Raw genomic sequence first — 24230 nt, forward strand, 5'->3', positions numbered from 1 at the left:
AAGCTACGTCTTTGTGACAATCATCGCATTCTGCATTGTGCTCTGGCTCGGGGGCATCAGGACATTCCGTCCCTCATGAGATCAAGATTGTTGAGAATGGGGCCAATGTCTCATTCACTTGGCACAAGCTTTGGGCACACGGTCAGTATTTGTTGGATGACTTCTCACAACCTGGAAGTTTCTGGAAGTAATTCGTACTACAGATAAACAGTTTATGTCAATGATGGCATCCAAAAAAACTGCCATAGGATCTTCTGAAGTTGGAAGAAATGCCCTGACAAGTAACGCATGGACTTTGGAATGTTTCATTATCTATTTACTCACCTCCTTCCTCCTTGTGGGTTATGCAAGCCCTCCAGCATCCACGCCAAGTGGATGCTGCCACTTTCGAACGGTCCCGTGGCCACCCGGGCATAATGGCAGCCTTAGGAACTTGGAGGAGCCACAACAGTTCAGAGAGCTCTTCCCCCAACCCTCCTCCTTGGCCCTCTGTGTCCAGTTGTTGTCTCCCCCAGTTCTCCTCTGTCATTGTGTGAATCCACGCCCTTGACCAGTGCCTCCCATTCAGGATGTGATACGTGCTGCCATGGATGCCACGAGGGATGTTTCTAGAACCTGTCATCCCCAGAGCTGTGAGCATCTGCTGGTTAGATACCCGCCTCAGCCACATCACTTTACACAGTCCCTGTTACGGGCTCTTGAGTACCTCTGAATTGAAACTTCAAGAGACAGGCCCTGGGATACACAAAGTACTAGTTAATAGTACTAGTTAATAGGACTAGAAGGAAAGCAGCCTGAGCTGGTGGGACCCCACTGTGACGTGCACTCTGGAAACGTAAAAGAAGTGAGGAGTCGGGGCTTAGCAGTAGTTGGTTCCATCTGCAGGGCGTCGGCAAGTCAATCTTGACAGCTACTTCTGGTCATTAAGGAGTGTTGGGAAGCAGGACCCTGAGCCTTGAGAGGGGTTCACTGTGCTCTTAATACTTGTGCCCAATTCACTTGTGCCCAATACCTTGTGACCAAGCTTTTGGATGAGTGCTGAGCGGGGAGCTGTATAAACCTTTTTGAATTCTGATAGGTTTCCTGGGACTAGACTTAATGGGCTTGCAGAAAAGATAATTCCCAGATAAAGTGTTTGTGGGGAAAAGGCCGTGGGTTCCAGAACATGGCTTTTCCATGTCAGTAACCAGGACACACCAGCTGACGCCGGTCTCAGGCTCTGTGGCTTCATAGTTAGGGCAGGTGGAAGAGGAGCCAGCACTTCTTCTGAGTCCTCTGCCCAGCGAGAATGACACCAGCTTTTGTGAGCCGTACTTTATGAGATATTAACCCAACCAGAGGTTCCCCCATTTAATCTTCCTCGTACGAGTCCAGATTCCCATCTCGTGTCTCCTTTTCTGGTTCACACTATTAGAACACTGGTAGGAAGACTAAAGATCCTTTCTGGGTCACAGGGACTGTGGCCACCAGATGACACAGCGTCCATGTGTCAAACAAACTGACGGGCCTCCACATTGAATGGGATCATTTTACACAGAATCCCAAACTCTTGGGATGAAAATGTTATTGCTTGGAGACATGTCCACCATTTGTCTGGATAGCGCAAACATTTTCTGTGATGAGCTTTCTGATGGAATTGTCAACACTGTGACGTCAAGAAAGTGATTTCTAGAAATATGGAGCATTTGGGATGCTCTGGCACATGATGGGGTTTTACTAATAACCGCCAGAGCATTGTGTGTCTTTGGGAGCTGATCACAGACTCCACCAACAAAGCCTTCAGGAAAGCCCCGGGAGCTCCCACTCTGCTGGGAAGCAGTGGAGGGGAGCAGGCACCGGACTGGGCTTTGGAAGTCTTCTTAACAGTGTAGGACACGGCAAGGGCTGGTCCCCACATAGACTTTCTGGTTATACTCTCCTCTCACTAGCCCTTAATTCACTGCTGCATAAAATGGGGATCAGAACAAGGATTTCTCAAGGCGGTTCTGAAGGCTGACTGGTCACTTTGTGAAGTCGCTTTGGGAATATGAAGTGTGCCCACGCGGAGAGGATGGTGATCGCGGTGGATCTCCGTTTTTCTTTGGAAACAGAGGGACTCTCTTGAGTTGGTGTCTGCAATCTGTGACTTTACGGCACGTCCTGGGGACATTGTCCCTGACCTAATGACATACAACACATGGGTCTCCAGAAACAGCAGCCGCTGGTGCAGCCTGAACACAAAATCCCAGGGCTACTGCGGGGGCACTGCCACGGGGGCCATCGCCGCAGGTGCGTCCGCACCGTCGCCCTGAGTGTAGCGACACCATGGTAAATACTGCCGGAGAGGAAAGAAGCAGCGCCAGCAAGCACACAGTCCCTGGCTTCAGAATCCTGTCCTGGTCCCCATGGACAATGGTCCTCCTCACTCAGTCTCCACCTCGTGTGGATGGAGCCAACATGTGCTGGGTTCACAGCCGGCTGACCGTGCAATCAGGGATGGTTCCGGAACTCATCCCCTCCTCTCGCCGTGCTCCCATCTGTGGCTCAGTGCCTCGGGAGGGAGGTATTGGTGGTCAGGCTTGAGGAGTCACTGGAAAACACCAGTAGAAGAGAAGGTGTGAACTCAGCCACTAAGGAGACGTTTTCCAGTGTGGAGAGCAGGTGCTAATACCCTGTGGCTGTTCGGACTCTGCGCCCCCAGCCCCCGTCCTGATGGGGACTGTTTCCCGGGCATTGTCTCATGTGCAGTGTCAACGTCTGGACTGGTTCCCAGGGTCACGAAGGAAATAATGCCACTTAGTAGAATTAGTGTTTCCCCACATGGGACAGGTGCACGTCTACACTCTGATGCCAGGTGGCAGGGCTCTGCCTGCCTCTGAACGTCGGGTGCAGGGGCTCAGTGTTGTCGGGGATCATCTGGGCCCAGTTCAGGGCAACACGGAGGGACAGCGAAGGTTATTAGTTCCATGAAATGTGGGGCAGTTTCTGTGTCATTCCAGCATCTCCTGCCACCAGCAATGAAGTCATGTGATGCCTGGCCAGCAGGTTCATTATCACCCGAGAGAACAGTGGGAACAGCTCCCTCTCACGGAACACCGACGCTCATGGGGATGGAGGCCTGCGGACAAAGACGTGAAACGACCTCCACTCGGCCTCACGTCCCCTCAGCCAGTGTATATAGAAACCATCAACGTCCACATCCGACTGCCCTCCCGGGTGTCCGGACACCTCCTCTGTGGGTCCTCACATAAGAAACACGCAGAGAACCACCCGGTGGAGCTTCATTCTACAACAACGCTGCCGGACACCAGCACCTGCCTGCCATGTCCAAGGCGTGTTGAAGCAAGCTGGGCTTTGGGAGACCCAGTTTTTATGGGGGAAGCTTTGTTTCCATTCCTTTCTTTACCTTGGTGCCTATGAGCGCTTTACTTTACTGTGTGACAATCAAACCTTTTGTCCGAGTGAAGAATGCAGCCCATTTACATTTCCTTCCTCCTGAGAGGACCTTGTGTTGTGCTGTGAAGTCCGCGAGCAGTAGATGAATGTCTGTAAAGGCAGGAGTAAGCTGCTTCTGCTGCCGTTTGGGCAAAGGGAGGACCTTTTCCTCTTTAAAAATCAACATTGCCACCTATCTTCATTAATACATGAAAGGCAAATGTTGATGCTAAATGTTTGATTTCCCGCAGTGAGAGGTTTGGATTCCAAGCAGAAAGTATGAAAAGATGAACGGAGAAGTTCGTAGGTGTCGTCATCCTGACTTTAGCGGCTCTCGGTGCCGGCCGCCGGCTTGGCGAGGGGAGAGGCTCCGCCACCCGCACAGAACCACTCCAGACCCATGGCCGCGCTGCTCTTTAACACCCTGAGCGGGCATGTGAAGGTCCTTGAGATTCAAATGAAATTTGACATAGTACATTCACGTCCTAAGAAGCACAGATCTGGTAAAATGATCAGAGGGTAGCCTTGTTGCTTCTCAGCTTAGGAAAGATTTGCTAGAAACAGGAAATGTGCTCCCAGATCATGTTCAGATCGTCGCCTGAGTCCTCCACAACAAAGCCGCGTAGTGGGGCCCTGCACGGAGGCCATCGCCTGCCGGCCCAGCGGGTCTCTACTATGCACCCAAGCCCTGCACCTCCTCCTACTTGCCACGGGACTGCTCGTCTCCCCGGGTGGCTCAAACACGCGTTCCTCTGGCAGATAGACACACATTATCCTTAAAAATGGCAAAAAAAAACCCCACAGACCAAGGAAAGGCCAACTCAAAGCATGTTCCTGTGTTGTCAAAACGGACTTTACCTGGGAAAAGCAAACACAGTCTGGCCTTCAGCCTCTGGGTCATGTGTATAAAAAGCCTAAAGATGTATGTGTGAGGAATAGAGGAAAGGCTTGGGGTTCTAATCCTTTTGATTACATTTTTGAAATCGCTGCCATGGAAATTCATTCTAGGAAGGGAACATTTCCACACGTCTTTGCAGTGAGCCTGGTTCATCCTGGTGAGGTTGACCAGCAGGAACATCATGTGAGTGGCAGAAATGACCTCACCGGCAAGTGTGAACCCTTGTCATTTCCCCCAAACCCTCCCTCCAGGAGCTCTGGAGGCCCAGCAGAATCCCTGTGGAGGGGTGTCAGGGCTGTATCCGTGTGACTTAGAAACGCATGCTCACACGTTATGTCGTCGCCAATCCGACGGCAGTGACAGAAGTGTGAAAGGGTTAAAATGGTGGAGAAGAGTTCAAAGGCTGCCAAGCAGAGAGCCTTTAAGAGAGAGTCCCCAGCCCGCACGCAGGCCAGGCACGGAGTGGGTGAACATGGGGACACAACCAAGTACAAAGGAACATGCTGGGTTTGAGCCTGTGAACACTGAGTTCTCGGTTTTATTTAAAATCCCTTTTGTGACTGAAAAATAAAACACATGCCAGAACTAGGAAAATAAACAAAACCTGTAAAGAAAACAATATGTTTTTCAAAGAACGTCTGGGACGCCCCCTGGGCAGGAGTCTCCAAGGCAGGTGTGGAGACGGCTTCCGCATCCCCTGTGCTTCTGGAGGCTTGGGGAGAATGCAGGGGCCTCTCGGCAAAGCGACCACAGAAGGGGACTTGGAAAGTCATTACATCTTGATTATGAGGAACCAAACTAATTGGGAGCGTTATTATAATTTTGGGTCTTGGTATCCTGCATCTAGAACCAGGTCCAGAATGGCTAGTGATCGTATTGACAAAAGAGGGGCCTTGAACTGCAGCAGACAAGCCTGTGGGGCATTTCCTGGAATCCGTCAATAATTACCCCGGCCACAGGGTGGTCTTCTGGGGGTGCCGCACACAGATGGGCGGTGTGTAGCAGGCCACCCTGCTGGACTGAACACGCACGCTCATTGAGTACATGCGTGACTTCCATTATCCTTTACCTCACAGACTTGCAGAGGAAGAAAACCACAGCTTGATGAAAACTCACGATTAAAACCTCTATGGGAATGGGTAATAATGAACGCCTTCTGTCCCAGAAAGGTTCTATTTACTAAACTTCAAGAAAGAGGCAGATCTGTCATTACCACCTACTCTTACTAAACAGGAAGAAGGGAGAAGGTCTGTCCTCCAACATGACGGGGGCTCCATGTGCACGTGGGGGCAGCGGGAGCGACTCGGGCTCCGCAGGGAGACGGGGTGGGGGGGGCGCATGTTGGTGGCAGTCACGCTGTCCCAGTGTTTCAGGTCATCACTCCTCGAGGAGCTGGATGAGCTTAAATAAACAATTTTATGAGTCTTATTATCTTATACAGCATCTTAGAAATTAAGGTTCTATGAACAGAGGTTAAAATACAGTGATGGAAAATAATTAAGAGAATTATACCGTACTTTCCATCCACGTACAGGTGTTAAAGTTTAAATTTCAGGCAAAGAGCTTCCTTGACTGTATGAGTGAAAGTGGAACTTCTCCTGTAATTGGGGGAGCGAGACCCGAGCTGCACTCCTGGTGCAGACTCCTGCCTGGTGCTGGTGGCTTAGTGACTTATTTATTCATTATTCACGTGGTCTTGAGCACGTCAGACGAGCAGTGTGTGTGTGTGTGTGTGTGTGTGTGTGTGTGTGTGTGTGTGTTCCGGGGACCCAGCAGAGACTCAGTCTGTGTGTGGCTGGTTTCTTCAGGCAGGGGACAGGCCGCAGACAGATAAATGAACACGGTTACAATGGTGACTTCATAGAGCGGTAAGAACACACGACAGAGATTAGGCGAGGAGTGGGTGCGGGAGGCAGGGGCTCAGACCCCAGGAGGGGAGGCCCCTCTGATGAGCAGATTTCTGAGGGTATCCTGCCCGGTGGGAAGGGCTCATCGTCTCCAAAATGAGTGGTATCACAGGGAGACAGAGCAGCCAGAGTGACAGCCCGGGGTGGGAACGGGTCTGGACTAGTCCAACAACAGAGAGAAGGCCAGCATGGCAGGAGCCAAGGGAGCGAGGTGGGGCAGCGGCCTGTGCCCCGACTCCAGGGGAGCCTGCCAGTCGCGCGGAGGGGGGGGGGGCGGCGGCTGAGGTCGGCAGTGAGATCCGCGGGAACCCTCTGGGGTGTTTTAAGCAAAGAAAGCACATAATGGGAAAGATGCTTTTAAAAGGTCACTCTCACCCCAGGCGGAGACCAAGCCCACAAGATGAGCCGTCCGCATACGAAGTGCGGGGGCTGACATTTGGCGACAACAGCGGGGAGTAGGGCACAGAGAAAGGGGAGGAGGCGTCCTGTATTCCGGAGCCGAACTGCCGGGATTCATTCACTGGCAAACAGGGGACCCGAGTCCAACAGAGACGGCGCATCTGCTTCCCCGGCTGCTCTGCCTGCCACTCCTCGGTTTCTGGGACCTGCACTTTGGATGACGTTCTGCAGCCGGGCCACAGCTTCGTCGGTCACCCAGCCGCCACGGGGCAAGGTCCCGCCGAGCTGGTCGGAGAAACAGGGTCACAGCATTCATCTGCCCCAAGTCAAACGTTGGGGTAAAATCCGACACATTCCATCCACATTCTTGGCATTTCCAGCACCCTTCACGCTTTCCCAGCGTGGACGAAATGTGCGGATGGCTGCTGCCCCACACGGTTGTCAACATCACCACACGTGTCCAAAGAGCCACACAGAATCAACAGCCGACCGCTTGGCTCCCGGTTCAACACGTACAGTCCCACAGCCACACTGTCCGGAGCAGCCTGAGGCACGCAGTCACGCGTACAGTGGTTCCCCAGGCGCACACAGGTGTGCGAGCGCGGCTGGGCCCAGGCCCCGGAGGGCGGGGGCTGCGTGCTGGGCAGGGGAGACGCGGTGCTGACTCCTGCCCTCCCACAGCCCCCGCCAGGACGTCCCGCCGCCGGCCCCAGAGCTGCTTCCACGTGACGCCAAACGATTCCACGAGAGGTCTGCGGATTGGAGGAGAATGATGGATCCGTGCATTAAAGTGTATTTTTAAAAATCTTTTAAAGACTGAAACCAAGAAGACATCAGGTTGAAGGAGAAAATGAGACTTCTGAGGGAACGGAAAGAGAACTGCTCTGCACCCCCTGCCTGTGCTCTTTGGGCGCCAGGTGGGGGGCAGCCCAGAGTTTCCGAGGAACTGCCACAGAGCCCCACGTCCCACGAGTCCTCCATCCGCGCGTGGCTCTAGCGTGGCCTGAAGCCCAGAACACATGTGGGGTTTGCTGGGAGCCCTGAAAGGGAACCTGCCCTCCCACGCCAAGCTTCCTGGGCTTCTAGAAACACAAACAGGCCCTCCCCTGTTGGTGGCGACACCAGGCACTCACCCGATGGTGCTATAAATTTAGTATTTTAGTCCACATCCTCAACTCTGGGGAAAAGCAGGACAAAAAAATAAACATGAGCCACATTTTAGGTGCTCCCAAAAGGCCAATTATTTTACCCCTTACAGTCTCTCCACTGCCTGCAGGGAGGCTGGCGCCTCGGCAGTCAACAAATATTTGCTGTAGGAATCCCCTCCTGAGACTGTGGGAGGGCTCCATGTCACCAACTCGTGGCCCCGGTTTTCGGAAGCGGGGCCCACGTGGGGACACCTGCATCCATGCAAGAGCCTCGGCAGTGTCGCCAATGAAATCTTCCTGGGCAGATGGATCCCAGTGCTCCGTTTAATGGTTTTCTTTGAACAATATTTACCATTTATGATCTCAACTCACAGGAGCATTCAGAAGTGGGGAAAGGCAGATTTCTAGACTTTTAAGCAGATTTCCATTGCTTTTAACATATTCTCATATGTTTTAAGTTTTTCAGCTCTGGCTCCTTCCTCTGGCTGCCTGACGGATCCACTCACCTTCGCTGGGATATTTGGGAATATTGCATAATCCGTTCCCGGAATGCATGAGCAGTTCTGGGCCCTATAAAATACTCATTGACTTTTAAAAATATTTGCACCCCACTGTCAATGAGGACAAATGCACACAGAGTCGCAGAAAGTGGCACACACTTTCTTCAAACCTCTCTTTCCACTAAAACATTTTCTTCAAAATTATTTTCATAAGAAAGATGAACAATTTCAACATTAGCTGCTAATATCCTTTCATTTAAAACTCTGCTGATAAAATTCTTTGCTTGTCATTCAAATAGTAAGTTATATATAGATTTGAGGCTTCCATCTCTGGCTTCATTAATGGTAAATTGCATGCAAGTTTGAAGCGTAAGTCCGCTTTGATACATCTCAAAATGCAATTTCCACAGCCTCCCTGGGCTATGCACAATTAATTATACAGTTAATAAGGGTACTATATTAATGAAAGGAGCATTATTCATCCAGAAGACCCGCCTTTACCAAATATCTTCTGTGTGATTCTCTTCTTTTTGTAATGTTGGTGTACAGACAATAACAACAACCAGCACCCGTCCCCACAACTCCTCAACTGACAACATCGCGATTTTAAATATCCATCTGCTCATTGGCAGCTCCTTCAATCATCACAAGTCTAAAGAAAAAATAGTTCAGCTTTATGATATTTCTGCTGATTTCTGCTTCTTAAGAGTTTAAAAGTCTGCCCATGGCATGTTGAACTCTTGAGACAACTCTTTCCTAAGCAAGAGCCTTCCTACGACAGCATCTAGCTTCTACCAATGACGGGCTGGGAGTCAGAAGGGACTTCGCAGAGACGACGGGACCCGATGGTCCCCCGTTCCCTCCTCCCCCATGCCAGGTCTCTGTGTTTTGCAGTAAGTAAATCATTCCATCTGTAAGACTGAAGTTTGACTACGGTTCTGCGCAGACACTGATGTTAACTTTTACAAAGAAAGTTCACGTTTCTGAAACTCTGATGTAGAACAGAAATCAGAACACTTTAACTGGAGAAGAAAGCCACCCGACAATGCTGCATTTCTATTTATTTCTACAGATTACTTCAGCAGTATGAAAGAATGTGTTTGCAAAGGGTTTTACAAGTCCCTATTGATATAAATTAATATGCTTTTTATTAAATGAGAACATGAGAATTTGATTTCAGCTGTAACCATGTCCCTTTGACATATGAAAAATACCTAAAGATGCAAGTTATTTAGAGACTCCATTCATGTATGAAATCCAGCAGGAAACCAACGCTGGGTTCCAAAGAGTTGACAGGAAATGCAAGATGGGGACACAAGAGGAAACATGTCATGAAAATGCAGTCCTAGGACAACCCTGAAAGACCTTCCGTTAACAAATTCTTGTAGAAAAATAGGGTCTCCAAACCAAGGGCACCCACTGCCACCTCTGGACCTGGAGGTACCTGATGGCCACTGCTACATCTACATGGCAGTGCGGGCACCCGATGGTCACAGCTACATCTACACCAGCCATGCGGGAACCTGGTGGCTGCTGCTACATCTACCCGATGGCTGCTACTCAGCAAGAGGAGGTGAGATGGAGGAATCGGTTCACCCGTCCTCTCTGTCTACACTGGCGTCCGTGACTCAGGCAGCACTGGTTCCTAGTGCTCTTCAGAAGCAGGTTTTGAAGAGCTGTGTCTCCATGCGGTGGGCCAGCAGACTCATGCATTGAATGGCTGTCCACCTACCGTCCCCAAGTGGAGGGTCAGCTGCAAAATTCACAGGGCCTCAGTGGTGTGACACGAGCACGGTGTCAGCAGTCTGAGGACAGGGCCCTGGAGAGAGGGGGAGGGGCTGGTTGCCCCGCTGCCCCCAGGTGGCAGGTCCTCCCTGGGCAGCACTGGGCGCCCCACACTGATGACGACATCCTTGCTGTGACCTCCTGAAGAGCGCTCAGGGAGAAGAGAGAGTCGCAGTGAAGCAGTGAGGTGACGTCGGCTCGGCACACAGACACGGAACTTCCCTCCCAGGTGTGGATGGGCAATGCTGGTTCCTGCCGCAGCGCACTGTCGGGACATGCTTGCAGGAATTCTGAGAGCACTCCTTGGGTCCAGAGCATTTTGGAGATTTGCTGTCATAGAACCAACAGGCTACGTGCTGCGGGCAGTAAACGGGAATGGGGACCAGCCCATGGCGCAGATGCGAGCAACCCACAGAAGACCCCACGTTTGTTTTCCCCTGGAAGAGGTCCGAGTGTCCGTGACTTTCCCACAGCATCCTGGAGGCAGTGGGACAGCTGACACACGGTGTGGACCTCGGAGCAGCAGCAATCAGTCGGCCACCACAGCTGGGACTGATGGGCTTCAGTCTTCAGTCGATGCCTTTGAAATAAGGAGCTCAAAGTAGAAAAGAGAAGTGAGTTGATCTATCAGAAATTATCTTCACTTGTAGGGTGAAAAGTTAGAGGTAAGACTATCAAATATATTTTTAATCTTCTAGGTCAGCTGCCAGTCTGACGGTGGACGGCCTGCATCCCATGCCCACGAGTTCTTGGGTCTGATGGGTGAAGTGAGAGTACGCTGTCAGACGTCACACCACCTACTCTCCTGGCCCCGCGAGTGCAGCCATGGAGCCTGGAGCCACCCCTGCCCACAGCTGTCTTTATTGTCACTGCAACAAGGTACCATCTGGAACACCTCCAGGGCTGCCAGCCATCAGCACCAAGGGTTAGAGGCTCTGGGCAGTGCACACCCTCGGACAGTTCAGTTTGGACGCTCGGGTGCGGTGACACTTCCTGAAGCACGTAACACCTTTGCCTGCGGATGGTGGGGAAGCGTGGGACCAGTCCGAATGAGGCCACCGCCAGGCTTTCTCTGACAAGAGCTGCCGCTGTTATGTCTTCCTCATAATGCAGAACATGAAGTCGGCTCTCAGACGCGACTGTCAAGGCAGTGTGAAATCAAACGGGGCTGCGCACTTTCCCTGCGTTCCCTATGTTTAACCTGCTTTAAGTCTCATGTTCCCAGAGGCATGAGGAATGAGGTGTCCTGAGGAGCCTTCCCGGTGAGACACGTAGAAGTGTCGCGTACATGCCACAGTCAGCTCTCCATACGATGAAGAGAAGTCCTCGGAGATCCACAATGAGGTGGAGAATGGACTGGTTAGCTTGTGACCCAAAGGCACTCAAGCCCTTGCGAGAGGGCGGGGTGTGTAGTTTCCAGCCCCTCAGACCCAGGGTAAGCATGTCTCTTTTCACAGGGATGCAGAACGGGAAGGCTTGGGACCACCTGGTTTAATGGGAGCCTAGACTGTGTGGCAAAGTGACCTAGGACCTCTCTCGAGTTAAACACCCTCCATGCAGCCTCCACAAAATTCTGAAAGATGGACGTGATGGACTGCATCAGACAGCAAACTCGTCCCCTAAACAACTCAGCAAACACATCAAGAGCAGGATCAGCTTCAGAAGAACCTGGATGACAGAAGCATTAGACAGAAACAATCAAATCCTGGGTTTACAATGACTGAAGATACTGCAGCAGGGACCAAAGGCAGCAGAACAGTATGGCAGGCAGATTCAAGAAAGAATAAAGACATCAACCACAAATGAAGAAGATTCCCCTTGGAGTTATCCACGTGATGGGTGGTCACACATCGATTAGACGCTGCAGAAGAGAAACAAGGCAAACTGGACAGCAGACCTGAGGGAGTGCCCTGGAACTCAGGTGGAGGGGCGACAAGAGACCGGTGAAGACACATGGAAGAGATGTGAGGGCCACGGGAGCACCACGATAGATGCTTCCCCAAGAGCAGAGAGCACAGACTGTCACACGTCAGTTGTGAATGACTGTCCTTCCTGGGGACCCACGCACAACAGGGATTCTCCGAAGGAGGAGTACAGTAAAGCTGGGGCCAAAGGAAAAAGAAAGTAGGTCTGCACCCAGACTGGGTGCAGGAAGATCCTGGAACGACACAGGTGTAGGGTTCAGGAAGAACGTGGGGAGACCCACAAAGGCAGCCACAGGGCCGGTCACCAACAATCTTCTCAACAGCTATGGCATCAAAGACAACAGAACTTTTGAAGGAACGAAGGAACATCAACGAGACTTTTGCCTGTTGACTGATCCATGATGTAAGCATGAGGATTGGTAACATTCGGGCCCATTTGTCACGGACACTCTCACCTCCTAGTCAATGAAACAAGCCAAGTAAACCAGCGAAGGTCACTTCTCCTGTTTTCAGGAAACCACAGCAGTCATGTCAGGATCAAGCCCAGGCTCACACGTGGAGCCTCTGTCCGGCTGGGATGTGGTCCAGGTTTATGCACACGCTTCCAGACCCGGGGCCAGACTCAGGGCTCCGAGGAGCTGTGCTGGTGCCTGCTCTCTCAGCCGCCCACCCCAAAGAGCTGCTCCTTCTTGGCTAACACATGGAAGCCGGCAGTCCTACAGGCCTTGAGGGACATTTCTGAGGCCATTTTTGCAAGGAACCATAAGTAGTTTCCAAACGCAGGAAACGTTCCTCAATGTCATGAACATTGACAGAAATGCAAATTACAACTGCCTTATAATAACAGCATTTTCCACATCCCAGCAGCAAAAACGAAGGGTGGTCAGTATCCAAAGTGGGCAGGGTCTGGGGACACAGGCACCCTTTTCTACATAGTTGGTGGGAGTGTCAGTGAGTCACGCATTTTGGCAGGAAGTTTGCTGTTGCGTCTCAAAATAAACGAGAGGCCTCTTCCATGACCTACGGTCTTCTAGAAATGTAGCCTGCAGTGATTTTCACCGTGCTGTTTGTTTGAAGTGCAAAATTTGAAAATTGTCTAAATCACCCTTAGCAGTACAAAATAAATAAGTTATTGTATGTGGGATAACAGGAGATCATGGGTCCACGAAGATGAGCAGAGTCGGGCCGCCAATGGCGCATGGAGCCGCCTCTCAGACGCTGTGACATGTGCAGGACGGTGTTTGGTGCTGAGTGGCTGTTACTTTTTGTCACAAAAGGTCTATAGCAGTGCTGGCTTTGGGGAAGGAGCCTGTCCCTCACCATGAGGACAGCTGCCAGGGTGCCGTGGGCACTCGCTCTGGTCTCACAGAGCAGGGCCAGGGAAGGGGCACCCCAGAACCACGTCCTTTTAGAAAGACTATAACATACTGGGTTTTTTTAGAATTTTTTATTTATTTCTTATTTTTTTATAAACATATAATGTATTTTTTAAAAATATTTTATTTTATTTATTTGTCAGAGAGAAGGAGAGAAAGAGAGAGAGAGCACACAGGCAGGCAGAGAAGCAGGCAGAGGTGGAGAGAGAAGCAGGCTCCCTGCTGAGCAAGGAGGCCATGCGGGACTCGATCCCAGGATCCCAGGACCATGACCCAAGCCGAAGGCAGTGGCTCAACCCACTGAGCCACCCAGGCGTCCCTATCCCCAGGGGTACGGGTCTGTGAATCGTCAGGTTTACACACGTCACAGCACTCACCATAGCACATACCCTCCCCGATGTCCATAACTCCCCTCCTCCCCCTCTCCCAACCTCACCTTCCCCCAGCAACCCCCAGTTTGTTTTGTGAGATTAAGAGTCACTTATAGTTTGTCTCCCTCCCAATCCCATCTTGGTTCATTTATTCTTTTCCTATCCTCCTAACCCCCATGTTCATCTCCACGTCCTCATATCTGGGAGATCATATGATAGTTGTCTTTCTCCGATTGACTTTTATTTCACTAAGCATGATACACACTAGTTCCATCCACGTTGTCCCAAATGGCAAGATTTCATTTCTTTTGTTGGCTGCATAGTATTCCATTGTGTATATATACCACATCTTCTTTATCCATTCATCTGTTGATGGACATCTAGGTTCTTTCCATAGTTTGGCTATTGTAGACATTGCTGCTATAAACATTCGGGTGCACGTGCCCATTTGGATCACTACGTTTGTATCTTTCGGGTAAATACCCAGTAGTGCAATTGCTGGGTCATGGGGTATCTCTATTTTCAACATTTTGAGGAACCTCCATGCTGTTTTCCCAGAGTGGTTGCACCAGCTTGCATTCCCACCAACAGTGGAGGAGGGTTCCCCTTTCTCCGCATCCTTGCCAGCATCTCTCATTTCCTGACATTAATTTTAGCCATTCTGACTGGTGTGAGGTAATATCTCATTGTAGTTTTGATTTGTATTTCCCTGATGCCGAGTGACGTGGAGCACTTTTTCATGTGTCTGTTGGCCATCTGGATGTCTTCTTTGCGGAAATGTCTGTTCATGTCCTCTGCCCATTTCTAGATTGGGTTGTTTGTTCTTTGGGTGTTGAGTTTGCTAAGTTCCTTATAGATTTTGGATACTAGCCCTTTATCTGATATGTCGTTTGCAAATATCTTCTCCCATTCTGTCAGTTGTCTTTTGGTTTTGTTAACTGTTTCCTTTGCTGTGCAAAAGCTTTTGATCTTGATGAAATCCCAATAGTTCATTTTTGCCCTTGCTTCCCTTGCCTTAGCCGTTGTTCCTAGGAAGATGTTGCTACGGCTGAGGTCGAAGAGGTTGCTGCCTGCATTCTCCTCAAGGATTTTGATGGATTCCTTTCTCACATTGAGGTCCTTCATCCATTTGGAGTCTATTTTCGTGTGTGGTGTAAGGAAGTGGTCCAATTTCATTTTTCTGCATGTGGCTGTCCAATTTTCCCAGCACCATTTATTGAAGAGGCTGTCTTTTTTCCATTGGACATTCTTTCCTGCTTTGTTGAAGATTAGTTGACCATAGAGTTGAGGGTCGATTTCTGGGCTCTCTATTCTGTTCCATTGATCTATGTGTCTGTTTTTGTGCCAGTACCATGCTGTCTTGATGATGACAGCTTTGTAATAGAGCTTGAAGTCTGGAATTGTGATGCCACCAACTTTGGCTTTCTTTTTCAATATTTCTTTGGCTATGCGAGGTCTTTTCTGGTTCCATATAAATTTGAGGATTATTTGTTCCATTTCTTTGAAAAAAATGGATGGTATTTTGATAGGGATTGCATTAAATGTGTAGATTGCTTGAGGTAGCATGGACATTTTCACAATATTTATTCTTCCAATCCAGGAGCATGGAACATTTTTCCATTTCTTTGTGTCTTCCTCAATTTCTTTCATGAGTACTTTATAATTTTCTGTGTATAGATTCTTAGCCTCTTTGGTTAGGTTTATTCCTAGGTATCTTATAGTTTTGGGTACAATTGTAAATGGGATTGACTCCTTAATTTCTCTTTCTTCTGTCTTGTTGCTGGTGTACAGAAATGCAACTGATTTCTGTGCATTGATTTTATATCCTGACACTTTACTGAATTCCTGTACAAGTTCTAGCAGTTTTGGAGTGGAGTCTTTTGGGTTTTCCACATATAATGTCATATCATCTGTGAAGAGTGATAGTTTGACTTCTTCTTTGCCGATTTGGATGCCTTTAATTTCTTTTTGTTGTCTGATGGCTGAGGCTAGGACTTCTAGTACTACGTTGAATAGCAGTGGTGATAATGGACATCCCTGCCGTGTTCCTGACCTTAATGGAAAAGCTTCCAGTTTTTCTCCATTGAGAATGATATTTGCGGTGGGTTTTTCATAGATGGCTTTGATGATATTGAGGTATGTGCCCTCTATCCCCACACTTTGTAGAGTTTTGATCAGGAAGGGATGCTGTACTTTGTCAAATGCTTTTCATCATCTATTGAGAGTATCATATGGTTCTTGTTCTTTCTTTTATTAATGTGTTGTATCACATTGATTGATTGCGGATGTTGAACCAACCTTGCAGCCCTGGAATAAATCCCACTTGGCCGTGGTGAATAATCCTTTTAATGAACTGTTGAATCCTATTGGCTAGTATATTGGTGAGAATTTTTGCATCTGTGTTCCTCAAGGATATTGGTCTGTAGTTCTCTTTTTTGGTGGGATCCTTGTCTGGTTTGGGGATCAAGGTGATGCTGGCCTCATAAAATGAGTTTGGAAGTTTTCCTTCCATTTCTACTTTTTGGAACAGTTTCAGGAGAATAGGAATGAGTTCTTCTTTAAATGTTTGGTAGAATTCCCCTGGGAAGCTGTCTGGCCCTGGGCTTTTGTTTGTTTGGAGATTTTGGATGACTGTTTCAATCTCCTTACTGGTTAAGGGCCTGTTCAGGTTTTCTATTTCTTCCTGGTTCAGTTGTGGTAGTTTATATGTCTCTAGGAATGCATCCATTTCTTCCAGATTGTCAAATTTGTTGGCATAGAGTTCCTCATAGTATGTTCTTAGAATTGTCTGTATTTCTTTGGTGTTAGTTGTGATCTATCCTCTTTCGTTCATGATTTTATTTATTTGGGTCTTTTCTCTTTTCTTTTTGATGAGTCTGGCCAGGGGTTTATTAATCTTATTGATTCTTTCAAAGAACCAGCTCCTAGTTTCATTGATTTTTTCTATTGTTTTTTTGGTTTCTATTTCATTGATTTCTGCTCTGATCTTTATGATTTCTCTTCTCCTGCTGGGTTTAGGGTTTCTTTCTTGTTCTTTCTCCAGCTCCAGAAAGGGATTATTCTAACAGAAGGCTTTAATGAAGCCGGGGAAACAACGGAAAAGGGAAACAGGCAATGTTCCACCCTGAGCGACCAGGGCATCCCCAGCTGCTGAGCTTCAAGGATGTGTATCCTCCTCTCCACCGGAGGCCTGCTGCTAAGTACAGGTTTTCTCAAGGTCATCCTCAAGCATGCTGCGTGACCAGTACATTTTCTCATTAGTGATATTTTAAGCAGTCTATCGTTCTTAGGGACGGTTACATTTCCTCCTTTTTGTTAATGCAGAAACAGCAAATCTGTTTGCAAGTTCTCGAAACTTTAGTCGTCAGAAAGATTTCCGTGAGCATTTGAGGACTAAGCATAAAATGATTATAGCAATAAAATGTGTCATCATTCCACCTATAATGCAAAGACCAGTGTTTTGATCCAAGCAAAGGGGTTTAACCTCAGACAGAATATCATTAATCCTTTGTGCGGAACTCACTCTTGGAACTGATTGTAAGAATACTGAGGAATGCCCTGAATAGTATCTTGAAGCTGTTTAATATCCACTGGTAAATTACTGCTATAATGACTGGTAATATGGGTCTGGGATGTATCACATAGCACAGCATGGCCTGGGACTTGAGCATAAGTAGAAGTACTTGACTGGACATTTAGATATGAGGAATGTGGCAAGTCGCTGGGTTTCAGTGATACTTCTGTATCCATCATTTTCATATATTCTCTACTCAATTTTAGTTAATGTCTAAATCTGCACTCTCATTCTATCCGTCCTTTTTTTTCCCCTTGAGATTTGTTTAGATTGAGATCCACTGTTTCTTGGGCAAATAAATCATTTGAATTTTTTGTTTAATCATCACTTAAAAGGGATTTTAACTCTCCCCGGTGCAGGTTTCCTGTCCTTATAAGAAAAAAAAAATTTTTTAAAGATTTTATTTATTTATTTGACAGAGACAGAGATCACAAGTAGGCAGAGAGTCAGGCAGAGAGAGAGAGAGAGAGAGGAGGAAGCAGGCTCCCTGCTGAGCAGAGGAGCTGAAGGCAGAGGCTTTAACCCACTGAGCCATCCTGGTGCCCCCTTTGTATGAAAAATTTTAAGATACCCATCTGCCATATTAAATTGCTGATTTTATCTGAATTGCAACCCAGATTTCCTAATTGAAATGATAATTGGTTGAACAAGCATCTTTTCATTTCATTTCATTTTTCATTTGCAAGTGGTCTGCTTTTTTGGTTCATCCACTTGTTCTGCTCTATTTCTCCTGTAGCTGACATAGGATGTGGCCTCTTAGTAGTCCACTTGGGAAATAGTAAGGGCTTCTCGTGGCCCTGGGGGAACATGGCAAACTACCGGAAGCCTCCCTAGGACAGAGCTGTGACAATGCAGATCCACGATCTGGACCACAGAGTGGTGTTTCCATTCACTGGGGCGGGACCTGCGGATCTGTGTGGTCTAAAGTTGTTTAGGTCAGAAAGGGCATCTAACCGGGATCATTTCCCAAAGAAAGGAAGGAGTTGAATCAATGGAACTAAGTCAGGAGGAGGAATTGAATGTGTGTTAGTCCGCATTCTCCAGAGAAACAACTGTGTTTATACCTACATCTCCATGTAATCTTTCTCTAGAGATGGATTTATTAGAAACTGGCTCACACAGTTATGACCCAGGCAGGAGAAGACCAATGTCCCAGCTCAAAGACAGAGGGTTAGAAAGAGGGGCATCTCCCTTACTCAGCCTTTTTGTTCTGGCTCAACCAGTTGGATGAGGCCCAGCAGCATTGGGGTGGCAATCTGTTTTACTGAGTAACTGATTCAAATGTTAGTCTCATCCAGAAACACTCTCATAGAACCAGAGCAAAGTTTCATCCAATTCGGTACCTTGTGGTCCAGCGAAGCCAACACAAAAAATGAACCATCACAGCATATTCCACAAGAGTGAATGAAGCTTCTGGGTCACGGGGAAATGATACCAAATTAGGTCACGGAGGAAGAAAAGAGAGATTCCCATCTAGGAGGCTGTGCAAGTGCATTTGAGGACCTTTTAAGGGCTTTGAAATTTCATGGAGAGTTTTCTCCACATTTTCCTTGTTCTAATCCTTGTGGCATCATTGAGAGTACCTTCAAATCTGGCTCCTAGTTATTTAATTCCTCTGTATCTGCTTAGCCCTCTAGCTGAGTTTGTAATTTTAGTGATTTCACTTGTCAATTCTGGAAGTTTCACCTGGGTTCCTTTCAAATGTCTGGACATTTTTGGTAAGCTTTCGTCTTGATGTCAATACATTCTTTTGAAAATATACAGAGTTTGTCATTTGCAGTATGTGGTCTTTGCAAGTTTTTCTTCTCCTTCTCCCCCCCCTTCCCTCCCCTCCCCTCCCCTCCCTGCCCCCAGTCCCCTCCTCCTCCCCCACCTTCTTCTTTTGTTCACATTCTGCACTGTTGTATGGGTTCTGATTATTTCCTCAAAAGTTTTTCAATAGGAATATATTAATGCCTGGCTTTAAAACACATTTCTGTAGAGTAAATTTTATATGTATTCGTCTCGGTACCTCCAATGCGAGTAGATGTAGTAAACTCACATTTTGGCTTAGATTTCTCAGTCCACACAGGCAATGTGAATTTCAGGCTATGAAAATTAATAAAGGGAATTTATAAATAAAATGAATGGAAATTAATATTTAAAGGCTTAATTGTTCATGTTAAAAATAACCATGCTTTGGGAGAGCAGTGGTTTCCCAGTGCATTTAAGGGGATGACCTTAAGCATCCCATCTTGCAACCTGGAGATCTTGTCTACTGGAAAAGAGCTCCAGAAAAAAATCTCTTCAAGCTCTTTGGAAAGGCCCATATCAGGTCTTGCTAACCAACCCTGTGCTACCAAACTCCAGAGAATAAGCTCTTGGATTCACGTGGCACATTTGAGGAAATCTCCAGATTCTGTCGGACCTGCACACCATGCAGTGACCTAAACGTACAGATTTCCCAGCATGAAGTGGATGGCATCTCAAGAGACAGCTTTGCCACGATGCCTGGATGAGACCCATGTACCTTTTCTCACCCTTGCTTCCTCTCCTTCCTGGAAAGACAGTGCTCCATCCCACACTAACCCTTACAGAAGAGGCAGCATTTTGTTGTTGTTGTTGTTGTTATGATCTTTCAGAAAGAGCCTCCTCATAATACCATGACAAATCAAACTTTTCCCTTGTTTTTGCTGGAGGGCAGAAGTTCCTGAATCCACAAGAGTCTTTCTTTCATCAGAACCACTAACAGACTCCGGATTCTTAGCCACATTCACGGTCTCCGCATTTGTGCACTTACAGGCTGTATTATTGGATAACACTGGTTTCTAAATAGTTCTTTGGGATAATACAATTCTAATGCAGCTGTGACATCTTGCTGTTTTGCAGATAGTTGTCCACCTCTTTTGTCGTGTCTATACCTGCACTGCATCTTCCCGAGGGCACTCGGTTGATTCTCTGACAGGCTGCTTGCAGGGCCCACTACTCTGTTTTCATGGCTGTTTGAAGCAGGGACTGCAGGAGGCATGCATGGCTCTGTCTGGGTTGGCCTCCACAGGGAGAACTGTTCTCTCCTAAGTCACAATAAGTGCCAATGACTGTTTTCAGTTGGCTACTTTCTGACCTAGGGTCCTGATTTAGAACCACAATACAATTTGGAATTTTCATGTGAATTTTTATTTTTCTTAAAGATTTTATTTATGTATTTAAGAGAGGGAGAGAGAGCATATGCAGCGGGAGCAGCAGGCAGAGGGAGAGGGAGAAGCAGACTCTCCTGCTGAGCAGGGGACCCGAGGTGGAACTCTGTCTGATCCCGGGACCCCACGATCATGACCTGAGCCGAAGGCACATGCTTACCTGACTGAGCCACCCAGGGGTCCTGGATTTATTTATTTGAGAGAGACTGCGTGTGTGAGCTCTTGTGTGAACAGAGGGAGGTTCAGAGGGGGAGGGAGAGGGAGAGGGTGAGAGAAGCCTGAGATAAAGAAACATCACCCACGACAGAACTGGAACTACTTAGTGACAGCAGGAGAGTGATTGGGGGGCACCTGCACCCCTGCATTTGGCAGAGAATCAAGTCAAAGGCAGGTGGAGGAGCAGGAAAGCTTTTGGGTGGTGAAAGGGAAAGGTCCGATGACAGGTTGTTGGGGTGGGGGAGCGGGACGGGAGCTGACTGAAGAGGGCTGTTCTATGTCACAGACCATATTCGAGGAGCATATCTGTTTCCCTCATGGTCTCAAGTTCGGGGGTGTGTGCTAAGTTGGGAGCAAGAACAAGAAAATCTATCTGGGGCCGATCGCTGCAGAGATATGGCTTGGCTTTCCAGGAGGGCCTCTGCAGAGCTTGTGGGTCCAGCCCTGCCTGGTTTCTTGGCAGATTTAAGAAGTTCCAGAAACTGGAATCCCTCTCCTAAGCTGTCTTCAGACAACTGAACACCTTCTATGGATAGAGAAACTGTATTCCATAGCAACTATGATTAGTACTGTACATAATAATTACAATAATGATCAATAATAATGATAATCACCTACATATCATTCAATGTATAAATATTAATATGTATGAAATTATATAATCGATATATCATGCTTATAGCATGTATTTAATTATACATATTTATAATTATGATAACATAAGTGATAAACTACATTAAAACATAATAAAGTAATACATTAATGAAGTATTAAATAATAAAAATTTTATGATAAAAATGATTGACTCACTGGGAGCCAGAGATGCTCCTTTTCCTTATTGTGAGCTGCTCCTAATGCTTTAGACTGCCAGGTATCTGATCTCCAGATAACCGAGTGTTTCTGTACAGGGATTATCAGTGTTTTAGAGCACTTTGAGCAAGGGACCACCACCTGCACGACCAGACTATGACCTGCTTTGTGTGGGCCCCACGAACTCTGGCAAGACCCTTCTGTTGTCAAAGGCCTTCAGTGAAAGCCCTGAGAATTTGGTCTCAACTTGGAAAATTGTGTGATGAAAAATAAGTGCACAGAGGCATGAAGGACAATGTGGGGTTGACAAAACAGATTTTAGTATTTAAAAGCACTGTTTTTCTAGAATGCCATCTTGAGGGGTGCCTAGCTGGCTCAATGGGTATAGCATGTGCCTCTTGATCTGGGGGTTATGAGTTCAAGCCCCACATTGGGCATAGAGATTACTTAAAAACATGCCATCTTGAACGTAAAAGAGCTTGAAGAGGCTGATAATATCTGGAAATACTCCCAAGGATCTCAAGGGATCTGGAAATGCTAGAAAAGGACTGCAACTCAGCTCTTCAGCACCCACTGTATCCTTTTTACTATTTGCACATCATCAAGACAAGCCATCTGCTCACTCAGTACAAAAGACCAAAAGCTACTTCGAATCTGAACCACTTGCATGTGGAAAACGCTAGATCCTCATCCTTACTTGCTGGGTGACTTGCATGTCCTGCAAGACAGCTTCTCTCAGCTGATGAATTCATTAGAAGGAAAAGACAGGTGTCAGGCTGTGAGAAGATGAAATCTGATGAACACAATCATTTCCCAAAGGCCTTGAACCTATTGTGTTCTTTTCTCATTGCTATTTTATTTTGGCATCAAGTCTATAATAGCTCCAGTATTCCTTGAGTTATCTCAGACTCTCCTTTCTAGACAAGTGAATATTCTGTAAATCAGGAGAACGATCATTGGCATTCACATCACGCACAGACAACTGAGAGAGAATGGATTCTCTGTTTACCATTGGATTCTCTGTTCATCCTCAAAGCCTGCCTCCTCCTTCTGTTCTGTCTCCTCTATATTCTGTGTGAAAGTGGATGGAATTCATAGCTCAGGGAAATCAATCCCTTGTGAAGAACTCAGCCTGGGTCTGTGTGCGGAGTGTTGGGTCCCTGGTACTTTCTCCAAGATCTCTATCAGTTCCAAGATCTGGGGATTTTATTTTAGTGTGTGTGTGTGTGGTGTGTGTGTGTGTGTGTGTGTGTGTGTGTGTGTGGTTTTTTTTTGTTGTATACTGGACTTATACGTTGGGAAAAAAATAAGTACCAAAAACTTCAGTTAATCTCTTTAACAGAAAGGAGTAACCTGCCATAGTAAAATTAACCTAAAAAACTTAAAAACAACATGTATGTTTCTTTGATGACATCTGAAGCCTCATTCCACTCTTAAGAGCAAAGACATTGTTTTAGTTTTGGAGAGGAATTAGATGAAATTTAGGCACAGTGCAGGCATCACTAATTACTATTCTATCATTTTCAAGCATTTTTAATGGAAGATTACTGTACAAAATCAAGATACACCATAACATAAGTATATTTTCCTAAAAGTCTTAAGTGTTTGAAAAAAAGAAAAGGAATTTTCAGGTAATAGATACAAAATTTTAAAACCAGCCAAAGGAGTATAGTTTATATCAGCTAAATGCAAACTGACATGGATTTCACAAGATAACAAAGCCAGAATCATCTGTATATTCATCCATTAACTGCTCATGTGTCTTGATGAGCTCGCCAGCCTGCACCAGCCGTAAAGATACAACCTCAGCCACAGACAGAGCCTTGGAAAATTTGTCCACGGGACTCTGGGCCAGGGATATCTGTCAGGTGAAGGATGGGCTCTCCCAGGCACCTCCAGGCCCACGCTGGGCCGGTTCTTGGCTCCAGAGTGGAGCTGAAAATTTCACCAGGGGCACCCTGCCTGGACTCTTCTCAGCCAGTGTGAGTGCTGCCGGTCTCATGAGTACGATTCAGAAATATCCGTGGACAAAAACCCATCCTTCCATCCTTTCCTCAGTCCATTGGACACCCTTTGTGGATAGAGAAACTATTCAAAAAATATAACAGCGGGGCATTGGGTGGCCTGGTCTGTTAAGCATCAGCCTTCTGCTCAGGTCATGATCCCAGGGTCCTGGGATTGTGCCCCGAGTTGGGCTCCCTGCTCAGCGGGAAGTCTGCTTCTCCCTCCCACCACTCATGTTCTCTCTCTCTAACACATAAATAAAATATTAAAAAGTAATAATAATAAATATGTCAACTAATCTTCAATGAAGCAGGAAAGATTATCCAATGGAAAGAAAGATAGTCTCTCCAACAAATGGTGTTAGAAAAATTGAACAGCCACATGCAGAAGAATGAAACTGGACCATTTCCTTTCAGCAGACACAAAAATGACTCAAAATGGATGAAAGCCCTAAATGGGAGACAGGAATCCATCCAAATCCTGGAGCAGAACACAGGCAGCAACCTCGGTGACCTCGGCTGCAGCAACTTCTTGCTAGACACGTCTCCAACGGCAGGGAAGGAAAGGCAAACCTGAATCACTGGGACTTCATCCAGATAAAAAAGCTTTTGCACAACAAAGGAAACCACTGGGACAGAATGGGAGAAGATATGTGCAAATGAAAAATCAGATAAAGGGCTACTATCCAAAATTTATAAAGAACATGTCAAACTCAGGATCAGGGAAA

At 47.2% G+C, this 24230-nt stretch overlaps 1 protein-coding gene across 1 annotated transcript in view; it reads right to left on the reverse strand.

Moving 5' to 3' along the window:
- Window positions 1-9781, reverse strand: part of LOC123930007 (receptor-type tyrosine-protein phosphatase N2-like) — a 68694-nt gene extending 58913 nt beyond the window's left edge. The window contains exons 1-4 of the mRNA XM_045986233.1: window positions 9711-9781; window positions 7053-7257; window positions 6831-6903; window positions 6654-6739 (exon numbers count right to left, since the gene is read on the reverse strand). Of these exons, the coding sequence (XP_045842189.1) occupies window positions 6654-6739; window positions 6831-6903; window positions 7053-7257; window positions 9711-9781 (435 nt within the window). The remainder of the gene's footprint in view (window positions 1-6653; window positions 6740-6830; window positions 6904-7052; window positions 7258-9710) is intronic.
- Window positions 9782-24230: the final 14449 nt, after the last annotated feature.

The sequence above is a fragment of the Meles meles genome, chromosome 18, assembly GCF_922984935.1.
Source record: "Meles meles chromosome 18, mMelMel3.1 paternal haplotype, whole genome shotgun sequence".
NCBI lineage: Eukaryota > Metazoa > Chordata > Mammalia > Carnivora > Mustelidae > Meles > Meles meles.